The 20,806-nt window shown below is 41.0% G+C and overlaps 1 protein-coding gene across 7 annotated transcripts in view; it reads right to left on the bottom strand.

Moving 5' to 3' along the window:
* Nucleotides 1-1,067: 1,067 nt before the first annotated feature.
* ARNT (aryl hydrocarbon receptor nuclear translocator) overlaps nt 1,068-20,806 on the bottom strand; it is an 86,812-nt gene continuing 67,073 nt past the window's right edge. For 4 of the 7 annotated variants that reach the window (XM_066377424.1, XM_066377427.1, XM_066377428.1 and 1 more), the window contains 12 exons: nt 18,122-18,198; nt 16,960-17,094; nt 14,850-14,924; nt 10,928-11,079; nt 7,229-7,339; nt 7,004-7,076; nt 6,726-6,849; nt 6,441-6,543; nt 5,910-6,057; nt 3,687-3,849; nt 3,116-3,282; nt 1,068-1,381 (listed from right to left, as the gene is read on the bottom strand). In XM_066377424.1, coding sequence (XP_066233521.1) covers nt 1,292-1,381; nt 3,116-3,282; nt 3,687-3,849; nt 5,910-6,057; nt 6,441-6,543; nt 6,726-6,849; nt 7,004-7,076; nt 7,229-7,339; nt 10,928-11,079; nt 14,850-14,924; nt 16,960-17,094; nt 18,122-18,198 — 1,418 coding nt within the window. In that variant the 3' untranslated portion in view covers nt 1,068-1,291. The remainder of the gene's footprint in view (nt 1,382-3,115; nt 3,283-3,686; nt 3,850-5,909; nt 6,058-6,440; nt 6,544-6,725; nt 6,850-7,003; nt 7,077-7,228; nt 7,340-10,927; nt 11,080-14,849; nt 14,925-16,959; nt 17,095-18,121; nt 18,199-20,806) is intronic. The other 3 variants (XM_066377429.1, XM_066377423.1, XM_066377426.1) reach the window with 2 other exon arrangements.

Genomic DNA, 20,806 nt, shown 5'->3' on the forward strand with positions numbered 1-20,806 from the left:
ATGGCTATAGTTAATTACTAAGTGACCCTGTCGGGGTGGGAGTCCAGGCCCATCTATCACATGGATTGATTACACTTGCACTATAAAGCAAAACCCAATCTGAAGACTGGAGTGAGAGCAAATTGGAAAAAACTATAGGCCCAGAAGAAACTGAAAACTCACTTTCTTGCCAGATTGGATACTGTAAGAATGAGATGAAAGAGGCTACTTTGTAAGAAGGATTGGCATTTGGTTTAAACTCCACCAGTGAGAGTTATTACTGGGACTGCTAACCCAAGAAGTTGAGTTTCCGTGCAGAAATAACCTCCACAGAGCACACATAGGGAGTTCTGACAGAAAAATGCAGCATTGCCCTTATGGCCAAGTATGGGGTTTCGAAGAGTGTGTGTCCTGCCAGCCCATTTTTGTCACGCTGCAGATTTTCCTTATAAGGCGAGAGCACCAAAAGCAGGAATGACCCAGCTTTTATCACTAAGTGTGTCTGATGAGAGACCAACCATACCAACAGAAGACTTATGTATTTGCTTCCAGTTGCATATTGGCTGGGCAACAATATAAGCGCAGCAAAGACATTTATTTAAATACCCTTTGGCTGCAATACTAAGTGGAAAATACCTGGAAGATTTAACTCCTTAGGACTCTTTGAAAAACACAGAGAAGACAAAGATAAAATCTGTGACACATTTTGCATAACTCCCTAATAGGGAGAAAGAAACAAATACAGAAAACTTGTACACACACACACTCTCTCTCTCTCTCTCTCTCTCTCTCTCTCTCTCTCTCACTTCCTCACTCACATTTTTTCCAAAGGAACTGCTCACAGGCAGTAGGAAGAACATATTCTCATTCCAAAAGCCCATATAAACCTACCATGTTTCATGGTCCTCAAATATGAAGACATTTCTCCTCTCCCCACTTACTCAGAATTTCTTTCCAAAAACAAGCCAAAGTACAAGGCAAATTAGTGGACATCAGGTTCTCTGACTGGCTCTTTGACCCTAGCACAAATCATCTCTGTATAAATTTCTGGTCAGGAAACATAAGGAAAGGCATTTTAAACCTCACCCAGCCTCAATTTTTCAAAGGGTCCCCAAAGCCTTGAGGATTCGCTCCAGCTCGTCTATAAATTATGTCAGAGGCAAGAGGGCAGGGGAGCCAGAAGGGAAAGGAGATACACTGGGGTGAGGGAAGGGAATGGAGAGGAACTTTTTTCTGTTTATAAAAAAGATTTGTTTTCTAAAAACAAATGGTGATTCTTTTCCCCTACCCCTTTATCCTCACCCCAATAGTCCTATTCTGAAAAGGAGGGAAACATAGTTAGATCAGGAAACTCTTCATTGTTGTAGTTGTTGCTCTGGTCTCCCAGCATGGACAGCATCTCCTAATAAGAGAAAAGTAAGTTTGGGTCACACACCTTGATCCCTTACATTTATCAAGCTCCCTTCTCAACATTCCCCTGAACCATCAACCCTGGTCCCTAAGAGTCTAGAGACTCTGCTGTCCTGAGTTCTCTGAATTTTCCTTAGTCCCAGCAACTGACTCCTTTAGATGACAACCATTTTTACTTCTCTATCTATCTTCCCCCTACAGTTCCTATTTCCCTCTTTCCTAGTCCTCAGTATTTTCAAAAGGGGAAAAATTTGCATGCCACATTTCATACAACCTTCTATTGGTATATAATGGAATAGCTCTATCTCTTATCTTCTTTGTTTTCTACCAAAATCTGTTTTGCTTTCTTTCAAACCTTTTTTTCTTGACAGAGACAGAGAGAGTCAGAGAGAGGGACAGACAGACAGGAACAGAGAGAGATGAGAAGCATAAATTCTTCGTTGAAGCTCTTTTCTCTTATGTGCCTTGACTGGGGGGCTACAGCAGAGAAAGGGACCCTTTGCTCAAGCCAACGACCTTGGGCTTCAAGCCAGCAACCCTCGCTCAAACTGGTGAGCCCACACTCAAGTTGGATGAGCCCGTGCTCTAGCCAGCGACATTGAGGTTTCAAACCTGGGTCCTCTGTCCCAGTCCGATGCTGTATCCAATGTGCCATCACCTGGTCAGGCTTTTTGTTTTGTTTTGGTTTTTTTTATTTATTTTTTTACAGAGACAGAGAGAGAGTCAGAGAGAGGGAAAGATAGAGACAGACAGGAACAAAGAGAGATGAGAAGCATCAATCATCAGTTTTTCGTTGCGACACCTTAGTTGTTCATTGATTGCTCTCATATGTGCCTTGACTGTGGGCCTTCAGCAGACCAAGTAACCCCTTGCTCGAGCCAGCGACATTGGGTTCAAGCTGGTGAGCTTTTGCTCAAACCAGATGAGCCGCACTCAAGCTGGTGACCTCAGGGTCTCGAACCTGGGTCCTCCGCATCCTAGTCCAACGCTCTATCCCCTGCGCCACCGCCTGGTCAGACCAGGCTTTTTTTTTTTTTATGTGAGAGGAGGGGAGATAGTGAGTCAGACTTCCCGCATGTGCCCCAACCAGGATCCACCCAGCAACCCCCATTTAGAGTTAATGCTCATGTACCAAGCTATTTTTAGCACATGAGGCTAATGCACTCCAATGGAGCTATCCTCAGTGCCCAGGCCCAACCAGTCAAGCCACTGGCTGAAGGAGAGGAAGAGGGAGATAAGGGGAGAGGAAGGGGAAGAGAAGCAGATGGTCACTTCTCATGTGTGCCCTGACTGGGGATCAAACCCAGGATGTCTGCATGCTAGGCTGATGCTCTATCTACTGAGAAAACTGGCCAGGGCTCAACCTGTTCTTTAAATTAGCTTTTCCCCATTTAGATTTGCAGTACCCTCAGGATGTACGTAAATAGACCTTTATAACTATAATCAGTATGTTTATACCCGAGCTTCTGTGAAATGCAGATGTATTCTCTTTGAATGGGCTAAAATTACTTTCTTTGACAACTTTATATAATGCTACCATCACTATGGTCTGGTTAAAGGCTGTGCATCACACTAACTTCACAATCTTTCCAATTAATGACATGTAATCCCTACTTCTCCCCACTGTGTTCTCCCACACTCTGAATCTACACCTGCTTCCTTCTCTGGCTCTTCTCCCTAACTCTTTCCAGTCTCTGATTTGCTGAAGGCTTTTTGACCCTCTCACCTGGAAGACCTCAGGCTGGCCAGGTTGCTGTGCTGATGGCTGTTGAACATGTTGCTCATTAGAACTTGAACGGTGATGAGGCTGCTGGCCCTGCCACTGTGGCCAGACTCCCACACCCTCTGCTGTCCGTGTCTGGAATTGTCCTGCAGTCTGTCCAGTCTCAGAAGCTAGTGAGGAAAAATAAACTTCAATCTACTAATTTCACTGGAGAGGAAAACCTAGCAAATCTATGTGCAGATCATTAATTTTACCTAGAAACCGTCTGCCCTTCTCTCTGCCAATCAATGTTTCTTCTATTTCAAAACCCAACCCAAATTAAATTTTCTTATCTAGGAAGCTGTTCTAAGAAGCCTTTGCTTATTTTTTATTAAATTGGATTATTATTAAATTCATAGTACTTTACATGCTTTTTGTTATATGTGAAAATGTTTTTCATGTGCATAGATTTTAAATGTCAAATACCTTGCACTTCTCCATCATTTGCTCAGTACACAGCAAACCATTTTAACTACCAAATCCTTATCTTCAGTGCTGTGACTTTTCTTTTACCCATCTTCTGATATGAACTTACCAAAGTTGGATCCACGACTAGAGAGAGCTGAGTAAGCAGCAGTGCCGGATGATGCAGTGGAAGCACCAGGGAGGGGCATGGGGCTAAAGGAGGATGGAGTCTGAAAGTTGCCCACACCAAATTGGGAAGAACGAGTCTTGGCGGTAGCCTGGGTGGCCACCTGCTGAAAGACAGAAGGAACAGAGAACAATAAATGGGCCCTGGCTGGTTGGCTCAATGGTAGAGCATAAGCCCGGTGTGTAGATGTCCTGGGTTCAATTCCCGGTCAGGACACACAGGAGAAGCGTCCATCTGCTTCTCCACCCCTCCCCTCTCACTTCTCTCTCTCTTCCTGTCTTGCAGCCATGGCTAGATTGCAGCAAGTTGGCCCCTGGAGCTGAGGTTATCTCCAAGGCCTCCGCCTCAGGCGCTATGAAGAGCTCAGTTGCTAACCAACAGAGCAACACCCAAGAAGGGCAGAGCATCACCCACTAGTGCACTTGCCAGGTAGATCCTGCTCGGGGCGCATGCGGGAATCTATCTCTCTGACTCCCCTCCTCTCACTGAACAACAAAATAAAGAACAATAAATAGAACATTAATATTATTACACATACCACTCCTATGAGAGCCTCTATCAATCACTGGATTCTTTTGATCTAGCTCAGCACTTATTTCCTACTGTATATTTCTTCCATTAACTCCCAGTCTCACTTGACACTATTTTAGGCAGTTGTGAAAAACTGCAAAAAGTAAAAAATTATAGGATTCATAAAAGTATAGAGTTGTGAGAATAAAATGAAAATGATTTAAATAAAAGTGTTTTATAAATTGCAAGGTTATATAAAAACAGAGGCATTAATAACAATATAGTATATATAGAAAAAACACTGCATCATTTTATTTTTCAATCTGTATCACGTTCATTTGTTCCTAATGTTGTCTTTTTTTTTTCTTTTTAGTAACATTTCCCTCACCATAATAGTAATGTATATGCACTGTGGAATATTTGCAAAGTAAATAAAAAGTTTTTTAAACTATTTGTAATTCTACCAACAAAAATCTATGGTGGAGCCCTGGCTGGGTCAGTGGATAGAGCATCATCCCGCACTCTGAGGTCACAGGTACGATCCCAGTCAGGGCATGTATGAGAAGCAATCAATGAGTGCACAACTAAATGGAACAATTAAGTGGGACAATAACTTGATGCTTCTTTCTCTTTCTCCCTTTCTCCATTCTACCCCCTCTCAAAACAATGTAAAAAATTTTTAAAAAGACCCAGGGTTGATCATTTCTTCCAATTTTTATTTTCCTATGCATTTTTTTATACAATTGAGATCATATTGCATATGACAATTCTGGAGCCAACTTTTGGTTTTGGCTTTTTAAGTTTAAAATATTACTGTTTATATTATTAATATGTAATAATACATAATGTATATTACATATTATGTGTTATATGTAATACATTAATATAAGTATATATTAATATATGAAAGAATATTAGCTTTAGGCTTAACATGTTATATATATATATATACACAAATTAGTATATAAGGTCTTTCCAATACCTGTTTTTGTAAATAGGCATCACTGTGTATAAATTCATAATTAATTTTCTCCTTTGTTCCTGCATTTTGTGGTCCTAACCAAAGTGGAAACCTCTTAGAACTTACTCCAAAACAAATTTGAGCCTGACCAGGCAGTGGCGCAGTGGATAGAGCGTCAGACGGGGACGCAGAGGACCCAGGTTCGAAACCCTAAGGTCGCCAGCTTGAGCGTGGGCTCGTCTAGTTTGCGCAAGGCTCATCAGCTTGGACCCAAGGTCACTGGCTCGAGCAAGGGGTTACTTCGTCTGCTGTAGCCCCCTGGTCAAGGCACATATGAGAAAGCAATCAATGAACAACTAAGGAGCCACAATGAAGAATTGATGCTTTTCATCTCTCTCCCTTCCTATCTATCTCTCCCTCTCTCTAACTTTGTCACACACACAAAAAAAATCTGAAAATCAAATCTATTCAAGATCTTCTATGTAATTCTGATTTAAACTGAGTATGTAAAAATCATAGACTCTGAGATTTTTGGATTATCCATGGTTTTCAATTATCTAGCTGCTCCCAACAAAGATAAAAATTGGACGCTAGGTAGTAGGGGTTGAGGAAAATATGCAATAACTCTACATATGGGAAATAGCCCAATAAAACAAACATAAAATGATCCACAGGGGTCAGATGTGAAACTTTACCTGGGCAGAAAAGCCTGGCCGGGTACTAGTGGTCCACGTTGGGGTTCCTCCCTGGCTGGGGTTAGAGTGGCGGGAAATCTGGGCCAACATCTGCCCTGCAGAAGCTGATGGCTGGATGATAGTCACAGGAGGGGCCAGACCACTATTTCTAGGAGTGAACAAAGAGTTAAAGTGAAGGATTAAAAGGATGGCTTTATCACAGAATCCAGAACTTGCAGGACAATCTAGTGCTATCCTGATTCCCTTGACTTCCTTACAGTTAAGGAAAACTTGGTAACCGAATTTGGAAAACACCACCAGAAAGACTGACAGTCATATACTAATCAGGACACACAGAGATGGAACCTAGAACATGGCAATAAGACAGGTGCAAAGAAACAAGGAAGAAAAGCAGCTTGCCACACCCCAGGCCTTTTAAGGTTCCACTGCTTTGTCTGAAATAACCAGAGAAAGCTAGGGAAGAATAAAACTTGGACTTAGCAACTGAATCCCTCAGTTGCCCTGAAAGCAGCACACACATATGGGGCTCACCTGAAATTCTCTGTTGCCGGCCGGGGGGTAGGAGGGAATGTGTTGCCCTGGGAGAATAGCTGTTGGGTGGCAGGGACAGTGCTGGAGATGCCTTTACTCTGATCTGTGGACCAAAAGGAGTGGGGGGAGGGCCAGTCAAGGGGCTGTAGTTCAGCAAGTTCCTCCTTACTCATGAGGTATTATGATTAAGTGGAATTATGTTGGAAGACTACTGATGGGCAGCAGCAAGCCCATGAGTAAATGATCAAAATGAAAATTTAAATGGATAACGAGGAAGAAACGTACCTGTACTGATGTTGGAATAGATCTCTGAAAACCGTGGATCCCTATCCTGGGCAAAAAGACCATCAGACTTCTCAAGGGGCTTGCTGTGTTCTGGCCCTGTGTTTGTCACAGACTGAACAGAAACCTAGGAATACAATGATAAAAATAACCACGAAAGGTTTAACACGACAATTCAATAACTCTAAAATTCATGTAAAGATACATATACACTCTAACTGGCACTGACATAGACTTCTTAAGGAAATGCTTACCATCCTCCTCAAAGAAGAAACACTGACCTGGGAATGATTGTAGCTCGCCAGTCCATCTCTTCCTGGTACTACATCCAATTCTGTTTGCTGTTGCTGCTGCCTATATGTTAAGGCCAGTGAGGAGAGAAATAAAAAACATATTTTTTAAAAGAATCTGGGAAAAGGCTTTAGAAAACAAACAAACAATAGAAGTGATAGTGACTAGTCCTGGGCTAGTCACTGCTCAGTAAATGATTCTTCTATCATTCTCACCTGGGTGCCAACTGCCCTGAGCCCATCTCCAGGGGTAAATTAGTTGTGGGACCTAGTTGTGGCCTCTGGATTATGTTGGACAGTGAAGGCCGTGGTTCCTGGCTAGAGTTCCTAGGAAAATGGAGAGAGTAGGTAAAACAAAAAAAAGTATCTCCATTTGTACATAAAGCCGTATATATTCACCTGTAGGTGAGGTGATCACTAATAAATTCTTTCAAGTCCAATCCTAAAGGTAATCTATGATCTCAGATTCAACAATTCACACGATAGACAACATGGTACAAAGAGAAACTATGTCTTATGGCACAAGGGTTCATCCTGTTTGGGTTCTATCTCTTCTTAGGTATTCAGTACCTAGTTGTATATGTGCGTGTATATACATATATTGTGTTTTTAAAAGTGTAAGTAGGCCCTGGCCAAGTGGTTCAGTGGATTAAGCATCATCCTGGCACACTGACGTTGCAGGCTAAATCCCCAGTCAGGGCAACACATACAAGAAGCAATCAATAAGTGCACAACTAAACAGAACAGCTAAGTGGAATGAGTTGATGCTTCTCTTTCTTTTTTTTTTTTTTTTTTTTTTTTTCATTTTTCTGAAGCTGGAAACAGGGAGAGACAGTCAGACAGACTCCCGCATGCGCCCGACCGGGATCCACCCGGCATGCCCACCAGGGGCGACGCTCTGCCCACCAGGGGGCGATGCTCTGCCCATCCTGGGCGTCGCCATGTTGCGACCAGAGCCACTCTAGCGCCTGAGGCAGAGGCCACAGAGCCAACCCCAGCGCCTGGGCCATCTTTGCTCCAATGGAGCCTTGGCTGCGGGAGGGGAAGAGAGAGACAGAGAGGAAAGCGCGGCGGAGGGGTGGAGAAGCAAATGGGCGCTTCTCCTGTGTGCCCTGGCCGGGAATCGAACCCGGGTCCTCCGCACGCTAGGCCGACGCTCTACCGCTGAGCCAACCGGCCAGGGCGATGCTTCTCTTTCTTTGTTTCTCCCTCTCCCCTCTCCTTTGGAGCAAAGTTGGCCCAGGCACTGAGGATGGCTCCATGGCCTCCACCTCAAGCACTAGAATGGATCTGGTTGCGACGAACCAACGCCCCAGATGGGCAAAACATCGCCCCCTAGTGGGCTTTCCGGGGTATCCCAGTCGGGTGCATGCAGTAGTCTGTCTCTCTGTCTATCTGCTTCTCACTTCAGAAAAATAAACACACACACACACACAACACATACACACACACACACACACACACATACAAATCCCCAAAAAACAATAGTTGTTCTATTATATAAAGATGTAAAAACAAAAATCTACAATAACCATGACCATATATACCTGAATCTTAAGTTAATAAAAATTTCTAACTCAACCGACTCTTTATATTAATTAGCAGAGAATTAAATTTTACAAGTCCTAAAATTTGAATTGGGACAATACAGACTCATGTTATCACAAGGAACTATTTATTCATACTACTAATTATTTATAAAATCAGATTAAGAGGTAGATTTGCCCCTGGCCAGTTGGCTCAGTGGATAGAGTGTGGGCCCAGCATATAGACATCCTGGGTTTGATCCCTGGTCAGAGCACACATGAGAAGCGACCATCTGCTTCTCTTCCCTTCCCTCTCTCCCTTCTCTCTCTCTTCCCTTCTCACAGTCAATGGCTCAACTGGTCCAAGTGCTGACCTCAGGTCTGAGAATAGCTCAGTTAATTCAAGCATCAGCCCCAGATAGGGGTTGCCAGATAGATCCCAGTTGGAGTGTTTGCAGGAGTCTGTCTCACTATTTCCCGTTCTCTCACTTAAAAAAAAAAAGTGTGTGTCTGACCAGGCGGTGGCACAGTGTATAGAGCGTCAGACTGGGATGCAGAAGGACCCAGGTTCGAGACCCCGGGGTTGCCAGCTTGAGCGTGGGCTCATCTGGTTTGAGCAAAAAGCTCACTAGAATGGACCCAAGGTCACTGGCTTGAGCGGGGGGGTTGGTTACTCAGTCTGCTGAAGGCCTGCGGTCATGGCACATGAGAAAGCAATCAATGAATAACTATGGTGTCGCAACGAAAAACGGATTGATGCTTCTCATCTCTCTCCATTCCTGTCTGTCTGTCCCTATCTATTCCTGTTTCTGACTCTCTCTCTGTCCCTGTAAAAATATAATAAATTTTTTTTTTTTAAAGTGTAGATTCAAAGCCAATTCTACAGACCCATTAAATGGAAAAGAAGTAACTTGATACCCACTAGGATAAGTACAATAAAAATGACAGCTAAAACTGTAATCCTCATACATTGCAGAAATGTAAAATAGTATAGCAGCTTTAGAAAATAGCTGGGCAGTTCCTTAAAAGGTTATTCACAAAAAAACTAGTATACAAATGTTTGTAGCACCATTCTTAATAGCCAAAAAATGGAAACAACTCAATGTCTGTCAACTGATGAATGAATAAAACAAAATATGGTATACCCATACAAAAGAATATTATTTGGCAATAAAAAAATGAAGTACAGATACATGCTATAACATGGATGACCCCTAGAATTTTATACTAAGTGAAAAAAGCTAGTCACAAAGGAACCATATATTGTATGATTCTGTTTATATGAAATGTCTAGCTAAAATAGGCAAATTTACAGAGGCAGAGTAGATTAGTTGTTGTAGAGGGTTTGCGGGGGGGGGGGTGGGGGGTGGGTGACAATGAATATAGGATTTCTTTTTGAGGGAATGAAATTAGGTTGTTTTACAACCCTGTGACATACTTTTAAAAAATGTACACTTTAACTGGTGAACTGTATGGTATGAGAAATCTATCTCAATAAAACTTTTTTTTTTATTAGTGAGAGAGACAGAGACAAACAGATAGGGACAGAAAGACAGGAAGGAGAGAGGAGATGAGAAACATGAATTCTTTGTTGCAGCACCTTAGTGTTCATTGATTGCTTTCTCATATGTGCCTTGACCCGGGGGTTACAGCAGAACGAGTAACCCCTTGCTCAAATCACTGACCTTGGGCTTCAAGCCAGCAAACATGGGGTCATGTCTATGATCCCATGCTCAAGCCAGCGACCCTGTGCTCAAACTGGTGAGTCCTTGCTCAAGCCAGATGAGCCCTCGCTAATGCTGGATGAGCCCACGCTCAATCTGGTGACTGGGTCCTCTGCGTCCCAGTCCGATGCTCTATCCACTGCATCACCACCTTGTTAGGTTCAACAAAACCTCTTTTACAAAGCAGAGAAAGAAAGCTCAAACAGAAAGAAATCACAGAATATAGAGAGGACCAGAAAAAAGAGTAAATGGAACTATGTTCCAACTATGGTCCATTAGCCAATCCAGTCCTTTGCCTGTTTTCGTAAATAAAAGTTTGTTGGAATATAGATATCTTTGTTCACTTTATTTGTCTAAGACTATTTGTATACTATATAATGGCAGAGCTTATTGTTGCAGTAAAAACCATATGCCCCACAAAGCCTTTAAAATATTTACTATCTGGCCTTTTATACAAAAGAGTCTACAGACATCACTAGAGAAAAATCCTGCCAGACTAGAGCAATAAACTGGTGTATAAAACAAAATCTATACTAGAAAGCGTTGAACATAAAATTGAAATACAAACCCTTCACATCTTAGAACCTAGTTTCTAACCTATTGTTGTTAAAATCCTATTTTAGCTGGCTGAACTACCCAAATTGTAAAAAGTTGAGGATACATACTTCACATTGGTGTTGGTACAGATGATATACTCAATTTCATCTGAGTAAGGATTCTGGAAAGTAAAGGAGCTGGTTCTCATCCAGAGCCATTCTCGGTTCTTAGACCGGAACCGGAACATGACAGACAGCACCTGGCCTTTTAATTTCACCACCTGAAAAAGTTTTCATGCTATCAGTGAGACCCACAAAAAAATTATCTTTAGAAAAATTAAAAAAGAAAATGCCCTCTACAACCCTAAGATTCTTGTGTAATTGTCCATAAAGTGTAAGTCTCTTTCAATGTTACTAACAAAACATGAAGTGACCAAGTTATCTGACCTCCCTAGCCAAAGTAAAAAAGAAATAGCAATTATTTCCATGAGAGAAAAGACCATGCTTCCCCACGTCTCTTGAAAAGACTCTTAAAGATAATGCTGATTTAGCTTTACAAGTCTATACTAGGAATTTATGTTTAATGACACTGAATATAGGTTACACGTTGCTCCTTAATGCTAGCTCATCTCCAGACCTGAGAATTTCTGTTCTCACAGCACCCATGGATTGAGGGTTCTATAAATAAAACTAAATTGGCTTTAGTCTTATTTTGCTTTAGTTTTCTAAAGAAACTAATTTTAGATTAGCTTAGTTTCTAGTCTTCTGATACAATAGAAAATAATCTTTTGACTTCCCTCTCTAATGATAAAAAAATAATTAGCAGCTAACATTTATTTTGTAGTTTCTATATGTCAACCACTGAGCTTTGTGCTTTTACTTTTAAGAATATCAACATTTATTTAACATGGTAAGAAAAAGAAATGTGATGTGAACTTTTGCATTTACACAATAGTAAGTATCCTTTAAAAGTTAATGTATTCACTGAATAATATATCTATGTATATATTAAACAATGGACAAAATTACATTTATACACAAACTAAGTACTGGGTATGAAAACCTGCTTAATGCCATACATCTCTATTCCAATGAAGTATAAACCCAGTACTGCAAAATAACTACACTTCAAACTGTTTTTTGTTGTTTTTTTTTAAATAAGTGATAACATTTATGCTTAGGCTGACGAGTGTGGCAGTAATTACTGATATTACAAACACAGAAATAATAATACCAGAAAATAAGACATACTTCACTTAGCAATAATAAAATGGTATGTTTTACATACATGTCTAAAACTTACAAATCAGGTGTAAAACAAAGCACTAAAGTAACCAAAATGGGAGAAAAAAACAACAAGCTTTATTGGAATATTAATTAAATTATTGTACTGAAAAGAAATATAAATCTATCTAGACTTAAGAAACATGAAAATCTGCCTGACCAGGCAGTGGCACAGTGGATAGAGCATCAGACTGGGAAGCGGAGGACCCAGGCTCGAGACCCCGAGATCACCAGTTTGAGTGCGGGCTCATCTGGTTTGAGCAAAAGCTCACCAGCTTGGACCCAAGGTCGCTGGCTCAAGCAAGGGGGTTACTTGGTCTGCTGAAGGCCCGCAGTCAAGGCACATATGCAAAAGCAATCAATGAACAACTAAGGTGTCACAACGAAAAACTAATGATTGATGCTTCTCATCTCTCTCTGTTCCTGTCAGTCCCTATCTATCCCTCTCATTGACTCACTGTCTCTGTAAACAAACAAACAAACAAAAAACCCATGAAAATCTGGAAAGCAACAACTAACTAAGCAGCTGTAGATCACACATTAAAAAGCATCTTTACTGCCTGACCAGGCGGTGGTGCAGTGGATGAGCTTTAAACTGGGACCTGGAGGACCCAGGTTCAAGACGCCGGGGTCACCAGCTTGAGCACAGTCTCATCTGGTTTGAGCAAGCTCACCAGCTTGAGTCCAAGGTTGTGGGCTTTAGCAAGGGGTTACTCGGTCTGCTGGAGCCCCCCACCCTGGTCAAGGCACATATGAGAAAGCAATCAATGAACAACTAAGGTGCCGCAACGAAGAATTAATGCTTCTCTCTCTCTCTTCCAGTCTGTCTGCCTCTATCTGTCCCTTCTTTGTCTCTGTCACAAAAAAAAAAAAAAAAAAAAAAGCATCTTTACTTATGTACTCTAAATTCATAGCAACTGAGGTCAGAATAATAACCTTGAGATTACGGATTGTACATATGGGCCATTAAAGCTGTTTTAAAATAAACATTTTCCGTAAGTGATAAAATGACACTCAATAGCCAAAAGCATTAGAATTTTAAATGTCATGGATTTAAAATATACTATATAGTATCTTCCCACACTGTTGAAGGCTCATGGCCTTAGTGCTGAATGGTTTCCACAGAAGTCAGAACAGTTTCTCTGAGACTACACATACATGAAACATGCTCCTCCTGTGAGCTGCACCTGAGCAGGTGGGACTGGAGACGCTGAGGACTCAGGAGACAGATTTTTACTGCCATTGTCTTATTTACTCTAGAAATTGGGCTATGTGCTTTATTGCATTATCTTATTTAATCTTCCCAAAAACTCTCTGAATTTAAGTACCATTATTTTACCCATTGTATCAGTGAAAATACTATTGAGGCATAAAGAGGAAACTTAGTCTAACAGAAAGTAAGAGCTGCTACCTAATTTACCAAATATTTTCAGGACATAGGCCCTAAAAATTATAATTAAAGAGTCAGCTTAGCCTGACCAGGCGGCTGCGCAGTGGATTGAGCGTTGGACTGGGATGTGGACGACCAAGGTTCGAGACCCTGAGGTTGCCAGCTTGAGCGTGGGCTCATCTGGTTTGAGCAAAAGCTCACCAGCTTGGACCCAAGGTTGCTGGCTTGAACAAGGGGTCACTCGGTCTGCTGAAGGCCCGCGGTCAAGGCACATATGAGAAAGCAATCAATGAACAACTAAGGTGTTGCAATGAAAAACTAATAATTGATGCTTCTCAACTCTCTCCGTTCCTGTCTGTCTGTCCCTTTCTGTCCCCCCTCTCTCTGCTCTCTCTGTCTTTGTAAAAAAAAAAAAAAGATAGAGAGAGAGTCAGCTTAGCTTGGCCTGTGGTGGCGCAGTGAATAGAGCGTCAACCTGGAACCTGAGGTCGGTGGTTTGAAACTCTGGATTTTCCCAGTCAAGGCACATACCATATGCAAATAATGAACAACTGAAGTGAAGCAACAATGAGTTTATACTTCTCACTCCCCTCTGCCATAAAATCAATAAGTAAAATCTTTAAAAAAAAAAAAGGTCAGCTAACAATTAAGATAAACTCTCATTTATCTATATTAAGAACTATAAAAATAAATTTTTCTACTACTATCCCCAGTTCAGTAAAGCCTAGAATATTTTAAATACTTTAAAGGCAGTCCCTTGCATGCAGTTACTTAGATTCAAGACAGTGGGTAACCAAAGCCAAACAAAAATATCTTGGACATTATTCAGTTTCAAAGTACTGGTCCTTTTCTGTTCCATAAAAATGCAGAGTAAGTACTAAAGAACGTAAAACTGTAGTGCCTGCCAGAGTACTCGATTAATTAGTAGTCAATAAGTATATATTTTGGCCCTGTCTGGTTGGCTGAGTGATACAGCATTGGCCCGGTGTGTGGATGTCCCAGGTGTGATTCCCGGTCAGGGCACACAGGAGAAGCAACCATCTGCTTCTCCACCCTTTCCCCTCTCCCCTATCTCTCTCTCCCTTCTCCTCCTGCTGCCATGGTTTGGTTGGAGCAAGATGGCCCCGGGTGCTAAGGATGGCTCCATGGCCTCGCCTCAAGTGTTAAAATAGCTCAGCTGCCGAGCAATGGTGCCAAATGGGCAGAGCATCACCCCATAGGGGGCTTGTCCAGTAGATCCTGGTCATGACACATATGGGGGTCTGTCTCACTCCCTCCCCACTTCTCACTTAAGGAAAAAAAGTAAGTATTTGTGGAATAAATTTGATAATAGTAGATAAAAATATTATTTAGACACAAACCAGGAAAAAAAGTTACCTGTTGGAAGCTGTCTCTTAGAAGCTGCTGGTCTTCAGGATGACAGAATTCTACAATATTCTTGCCTAAGAGTTCCTAAAAGGGAAAAGGAAGAATAAGATCAACACTTTTATGAGCATCTAACTTTCCTGGCCCATTTGCAGGAGACTTGGATTTTATTTCTCTTGTATTTATCCTAGCATTATAGGTAAGTGTGGAGAAAAAAAAAAAGAAACAAAAGATGGAATCTGCTAAGCAACTAGCCTTTAAAGCATTTTTTTAGAACACTGTGTGTTTATTTTAACTGCATTTTTTATAGATTTGAGGTTATAATTTATATATATAATTCAATCATTCTAAGTGTACAATGACCTACAGTAAATTTGCACAGCTGTGCAACATTAGCACAATCCAGTTTTAGAATATGTCTATTGCCCCCAACACTTCCTTGTGGGAGTATATCACTGCTCCCAATGTTCTAGCCAAGCACTAATCTGCCTTCTGCTTCTTTAGTTTTGCCTCTTTTAAAAATTTCATATAAATGAAATCGTACAATATGATGTCTTTTATATCTGGCTTCTTTCATTAACATGCTTTTGAAGTTCATCTATGCCACTGCATGCATCAATAGTATATATTCCTTTTTATTGCTCAGCAGTATTCTAACATGGATATACTACACTTTGAATATCCGTTCACTAGTTAATGGATACTTAAACTGTTTCACTTTTTGGCTATTATGAATAATACAACTATGAATATGAGTGTATAAATCTTTGAGTGAACCAATGTTCCCATTTCTCTTAGGTAACTACCTAGGAGTGGAATTGCTAGGTTGTGGGGTAAGTGTATACGTAACTTTTTAAGAAACTGCCAGAATATTTTCCCAAAATGGCTATACCCTGTTATCTGTCTGCTAACATTGTATTATGGTTCCAGTTTCTCCACATTCTTGCCAATATTTTAAAATTCTTTTTAATTAAATTTAAATTTTTAAATTGAGGTAAGATTGAGAATACTTCCTGATTATAGCTATTCTAGTGGGCATATACTGTATCTCATTGTGGTTTTTATTTGTATTTTCCTAATGATTAATGATGATGAATATCTTTTTATGTGCCATTCATATTTCTTCTTTAATGAGATGTCTATTCAAATCTTGCTTTTACCCTTCCTTTACTGGCTGTCTTAATGAATTGTAACACTTCTTTTCTCAGACATACGATTTGCAAATACTTTCTCCTAGTTTGTGGCTGGTCTTCTTACTTTCTTAATTATGTCCTTTCAAGAAGGAAAATTTTAATTTTTATGAGATCAAATTTATGTTTCTTTTGTGAATCATTATTTTAGTGTCATATAAGAAATCTTAACTCAAGATCCAAAGATTTTCTCCTACTTCTAAAAGTTTTGTAAGTCTATTTTTCTTTCTGCATACATATATCCAATTGTTCCATCACTATTTGCTTCAAAAACTTCCTTTCCCCCACTGAATTCTCCTAGCATTTTTTGTTGAAAATTAGTTGACCATGTGAGAATGGACTCTATTCTGGTCTATTGATCTATGTACCTATCCTTATACTAATACCACACTGAATCAGGAAGCATAAATCCTCCAACTTTGTTCTTGTTTATCAAGACTGCTTTTTACCTTCTTCACACAGCCACAGCTGGAACGTCCTCCTAAGCACTTTAGTTTTAAATGATTACATAATGACTTATTTCTCAATTCAGGTGTAGTTACTTAGTCTGCTGAATGAAAAATCTAAATAAAATCATAACTTGTGGGTTACTATTCAACTAGGTGATTAGATAAATTATGGAAAACTGTCCATAACATTATAACTAATTGAAATTAGCACTTCTGCATCAATAGCTGCATTAATATTATTAACAACAACAAAAAACATATTCATACCTGCTGTTCCCAGCTGGCTTCAGAAGCCATATTTTTTGAAACTGAATGAGAATAACATCAATAAAAAGCTGAGACTATATTTAGCTATTGACAGTTCTGAGCTAGGGGCTGATATGTTTGGCTATCTCTGGAATCAACAAGATTGAACAATCTCAGTAAAGCCAAGAGAAAACAAGGAGCCGAAGTATCAGTGGTAGAACAGTTCCAGCTCCTCACCTGTGGTTGGTACCCCACTGTAGCCACACAGCGGTGATCCACAAAAGTAAAGATTCCCTCAATGTTGTGTCGAGAGATAAACTCTGTTGGCTGACAAACATTACTCATGTCTGTACAGTTGGGAGAACTAGTTACCTGAAAATAAAGAGACAAAATGAGATAACATGACGCAATTGTTTACAGATGTATTTCCCACCAACTCATGGTCCATTACATAGACATGAGGCTCCCAGTTTTAGGAATTTCAAAACTTTCACACTTTATCCAGGAAGAAAAAATGACAATCACAAGCACAGAGAGGGCATAGCCCCACCTCTATACATGTACTCTTTACCAACTTTGTAAAGAAAAACAAAAATTCATTGAATCAAAATTCACCTACCTTCATTTAGCTAGGCTGTGTCCATTATTCAGATTGGAAAATTATACTCCCAAGTATCTATTTTTGTGAAAAGAACTAAAATAATTCTACTTCTCTCGTTAGTCATATAAAGATAAAATGGGAAAGAAATCTCTCTTCTTTTGTTATAGGCAAAAGAAATTAGTTAAAAATAGAACTTCAGCACTGTAAAATTGAACATATGAAAATTAAGGGGAAAAGATCTCCCTCCCTCTCTCATCCTCTTTGGCTTCTGCTAAATCCAAGAGGAGCATCATTAACTATGGTCCTCCAAGTATGTTTTACAGAATTGTTCATCTGTATTCAGAGTATAAAAAAAAAAAAAGAACAAGTCCTGAAGGAGATTTCTTCTCATTAAAAATGGAGGATATAGCCTGACTGGTGGTAGTACAATGGATAGAGCATCAACCCGGTCTTGGGTTCAAAACCCCGAGGTCGCCAGCTTGAGCTCAGAATCATCAACATGATTCCAAGGTCATGTCATTGGCTTGAAGCCTAAGGTCGCTGGTTGAGTAAAGGGTCACCAGCTAGGCTGGAGCCCCCCAGTCAAGGCATGTATGAGAAGCAATCAATGAACAACTAAAGTGACACAACTATGAGTTGATGCTTCACAATCTCTCCCTTCCTCTCTCTCTATCTATATAAAAATCAATCAATAATATATATATATATGTGCGTGCATACACACACACACACACACACACACACACACACATATATATATATAAAGGGAGGATGCAGACATGGAAAATTCATACTTGCCTGCAGTCTGCCAATGGCCACTAGGCAAAACTTGCTTCCTTGGCCAGTCTCTGGGTCATCATCTGGAAGGGAGACACCTTCAGGAAGGTGGTGTTGAAGATTTAACAATGATCTTAAAACTCAAATGTCTTCAAAGTCTAATAGGTAAAAATTTTAAATGCATGTAGGGCCTGACCTATGGTGGTACAGTGGATAGAGCGTTGACCTGGTACACTGAGGTCCCAGGTTTGAAACCCTGAGGTCATTGGCTTGAGCATGGCCTCATCCAGCTTGAGTGCGGGGTTGCTGGCTTGAGCGTGGGCTTAGAGAAATTATCCAATTGTCATTGGCTTGAGTCCAAAGGTTGCTGGCTTGAAGCCCAAGGTAGCTGACTTGAACAAGGGGTCACTGGCTTGGTTTGTGCCTCCTCACCCCCCATCAAGGCATGTATGAGAAGCAATCAATGAACAACTAAAGTGAAGCAACTATGAGTTGATGCTTCTCATCTCTCTCCCTTACTACCTATCTCTATCCCTCATATAAAATAAAGTAAAACAAAATAAAATGCATGTAGGTATGAAGAAGCTAGGCATAAAACAATAAAGAGTGTCAAAAGATAAAAATAAAGGTACTCATAGATACAGGAAAAAAAACTGATGGTCATCAGAGGAAAGGGGATAAGGGGATGAGCAAAAAAGATGGAGGAGATTAAGCGGTTTGATTACTAGTTATAAAATAAATAAGTCACTGGGATATAATGTATAGCATAGGGAATATAGTTAATAATGTTATAATAACTATATATAGTGACAAGGTTACTAAACCTATTATGGTGATTACTTCATAAGGTATATAAATGTCCCACCATTGTGTTTTATACCTGAAACTAATATAATATGTCAACTACACTTTTATTTTTTTCCCTGAAGTGAGAAGCAGGGAAGCAGAGAGATAGATTCCCACATGCACCCGACCAGGATCCACCCAGCAAGCCCATTAGGGGGCGATGCTCTGCCCATCTGGGGCATTGCTCTGTTGCAACCAGAGCCACTCTAGCACCTGAGGCGGAGGCCATGGAGCCATCCTCAGCGTCCAGGCCAACTTTGCTCCAATGGAGCCTTGGCTGCGGGAGGGGAAGAGAGAGAGAGAGAAGGGAAGGAGAAGGTGTGGAGAAGCAGATGGGTGCTTCTCCTGTGTGCCCTGGCTGGGAATTGAACCCATGACTTCCATGTGCTGGGCTGACGCTCTACAACTAAACCAACAGCCCAAGGCCAACTATACTTCAGTTCTTTTTTTTTTTTTTTTTTGTATTTTTCTGAAGCTGGAAATGGGGAGGCAGTCAGACTCCCGCATGCGCCCAACCGGGATCCACCCGGCACGCCCACCAGGGGGCGATGCTCTACCCATCTGGGACGTCGCTCTGTTGTGACCAGAGCCAGACTAGCACCTGAGGCAAAGGCCATGGAGCCATCCCCAGTGCCTGGGCCATCCTTGCTCCAATGAAGCCTTGGCTTCCGGAGGGGAAGAGAGAGACAGAGAGGAAGGAGAGGGGGAGGGGTAGAGAAGCAGATGGGCGCTTCTCCTGTGTGCCCTGGCCGGGAATCGAACCCGGGACTTCTGCACGCCAGGCTGACACTCTACCACTAAGCCAACCAGCCAGGGCCTATACTTCAATTCTTAAAAAAAAGAATTGAAAAAACTTTTTTAAATATTTAAGGAAACAAAGATGCTTGATTAAAAAAATGTTTTTAAAGGTGGTTGGAGGCCCCAGAGAGTTAGCTCAGTCCATTAAGAGCATCGTCCTAAAAACAACAAAGTTGAGGGTACAATCCCCAGTCAAGGCACACACAGGAAGCAACCAAAAAATTAACAACTGAGTGGAACAACAAATGAATGCTTTCCTTCCCTCTTCTCTTCTCTCTCCCTTCCTCTGTATCTCTGAAAACCGATAAAAGTTAAGCCCTGGCTGGATAACTCTGGAGCATTGTCCCAGAGTACAGAGGTTGCCAGTTTGATTATCTGGTCAGGGCACATATAGCAGCCACTTGATGTTTCTGTCTCTCCTCCCTGCTTCTCTCTCAAAAAAGTAAAAATAAATAAAGGATACAGATAAACAACTATATAGAATTTACATATGTGCCAAATACTATTTTAAGTATTTATATATATATAAATTTGTATATTTTATTCAAATTAATTATAATAAACTACAGAATGCAGGTCCCACCCAAAACATTCTAAAAAACTATGCTGGCCAAACCAAACACATATGCTGACAGCCATTTATTCTGTGACAAAGAATAAATGTCTTACCCAACCTGTGACTTTTTTGTGTGTGTGTGACAGAGAGAGGGACAGATAGGGACAGAAAGACAAGGGAGAGAGATGAAAAGCATCAATTCTTCATTGCAGCATCTTAGTTTTTCACTGATTGCTTTCTCATATGTACTTTGACGGGGATGGGGGGTGTTACAGCAGATCTTGGGCTTCATGCCAGCAACCTTTGGGCTGAAGCCAGAGACCACAGGGGTCATGTCTATGATCCCATGCTGAAGCCAGCAATCCCGCACTCAAGCTGGTGAGCCTGTGCTCAAGCTGGACGAGCCTGTACTTAAGCAGGTGACATCAGGGTTTTGAAACTGGGTCCTCTGCGTCCCAGTCTGGTGCTCTATCCGCTGTGCTGCTGACTGGTCAGGCCCAACCTGT

This window comes from Saccopteryx leptura, chromosome 3 (assembly GCF_036850995.1).
Source record: "Saccopteryx leptura isolate mSacLep1 chromosome 3, mSacLep1_pri_phased_curated, whole genome shotgun sequence".
Taxonomy (NCBI): domain Eukaryota; kingdom Metazoa; phylum Chordata; class Mammalia; order Chiroptera; family Emballonuridae; genus Saccopteryx; species Saccopteryx leptura.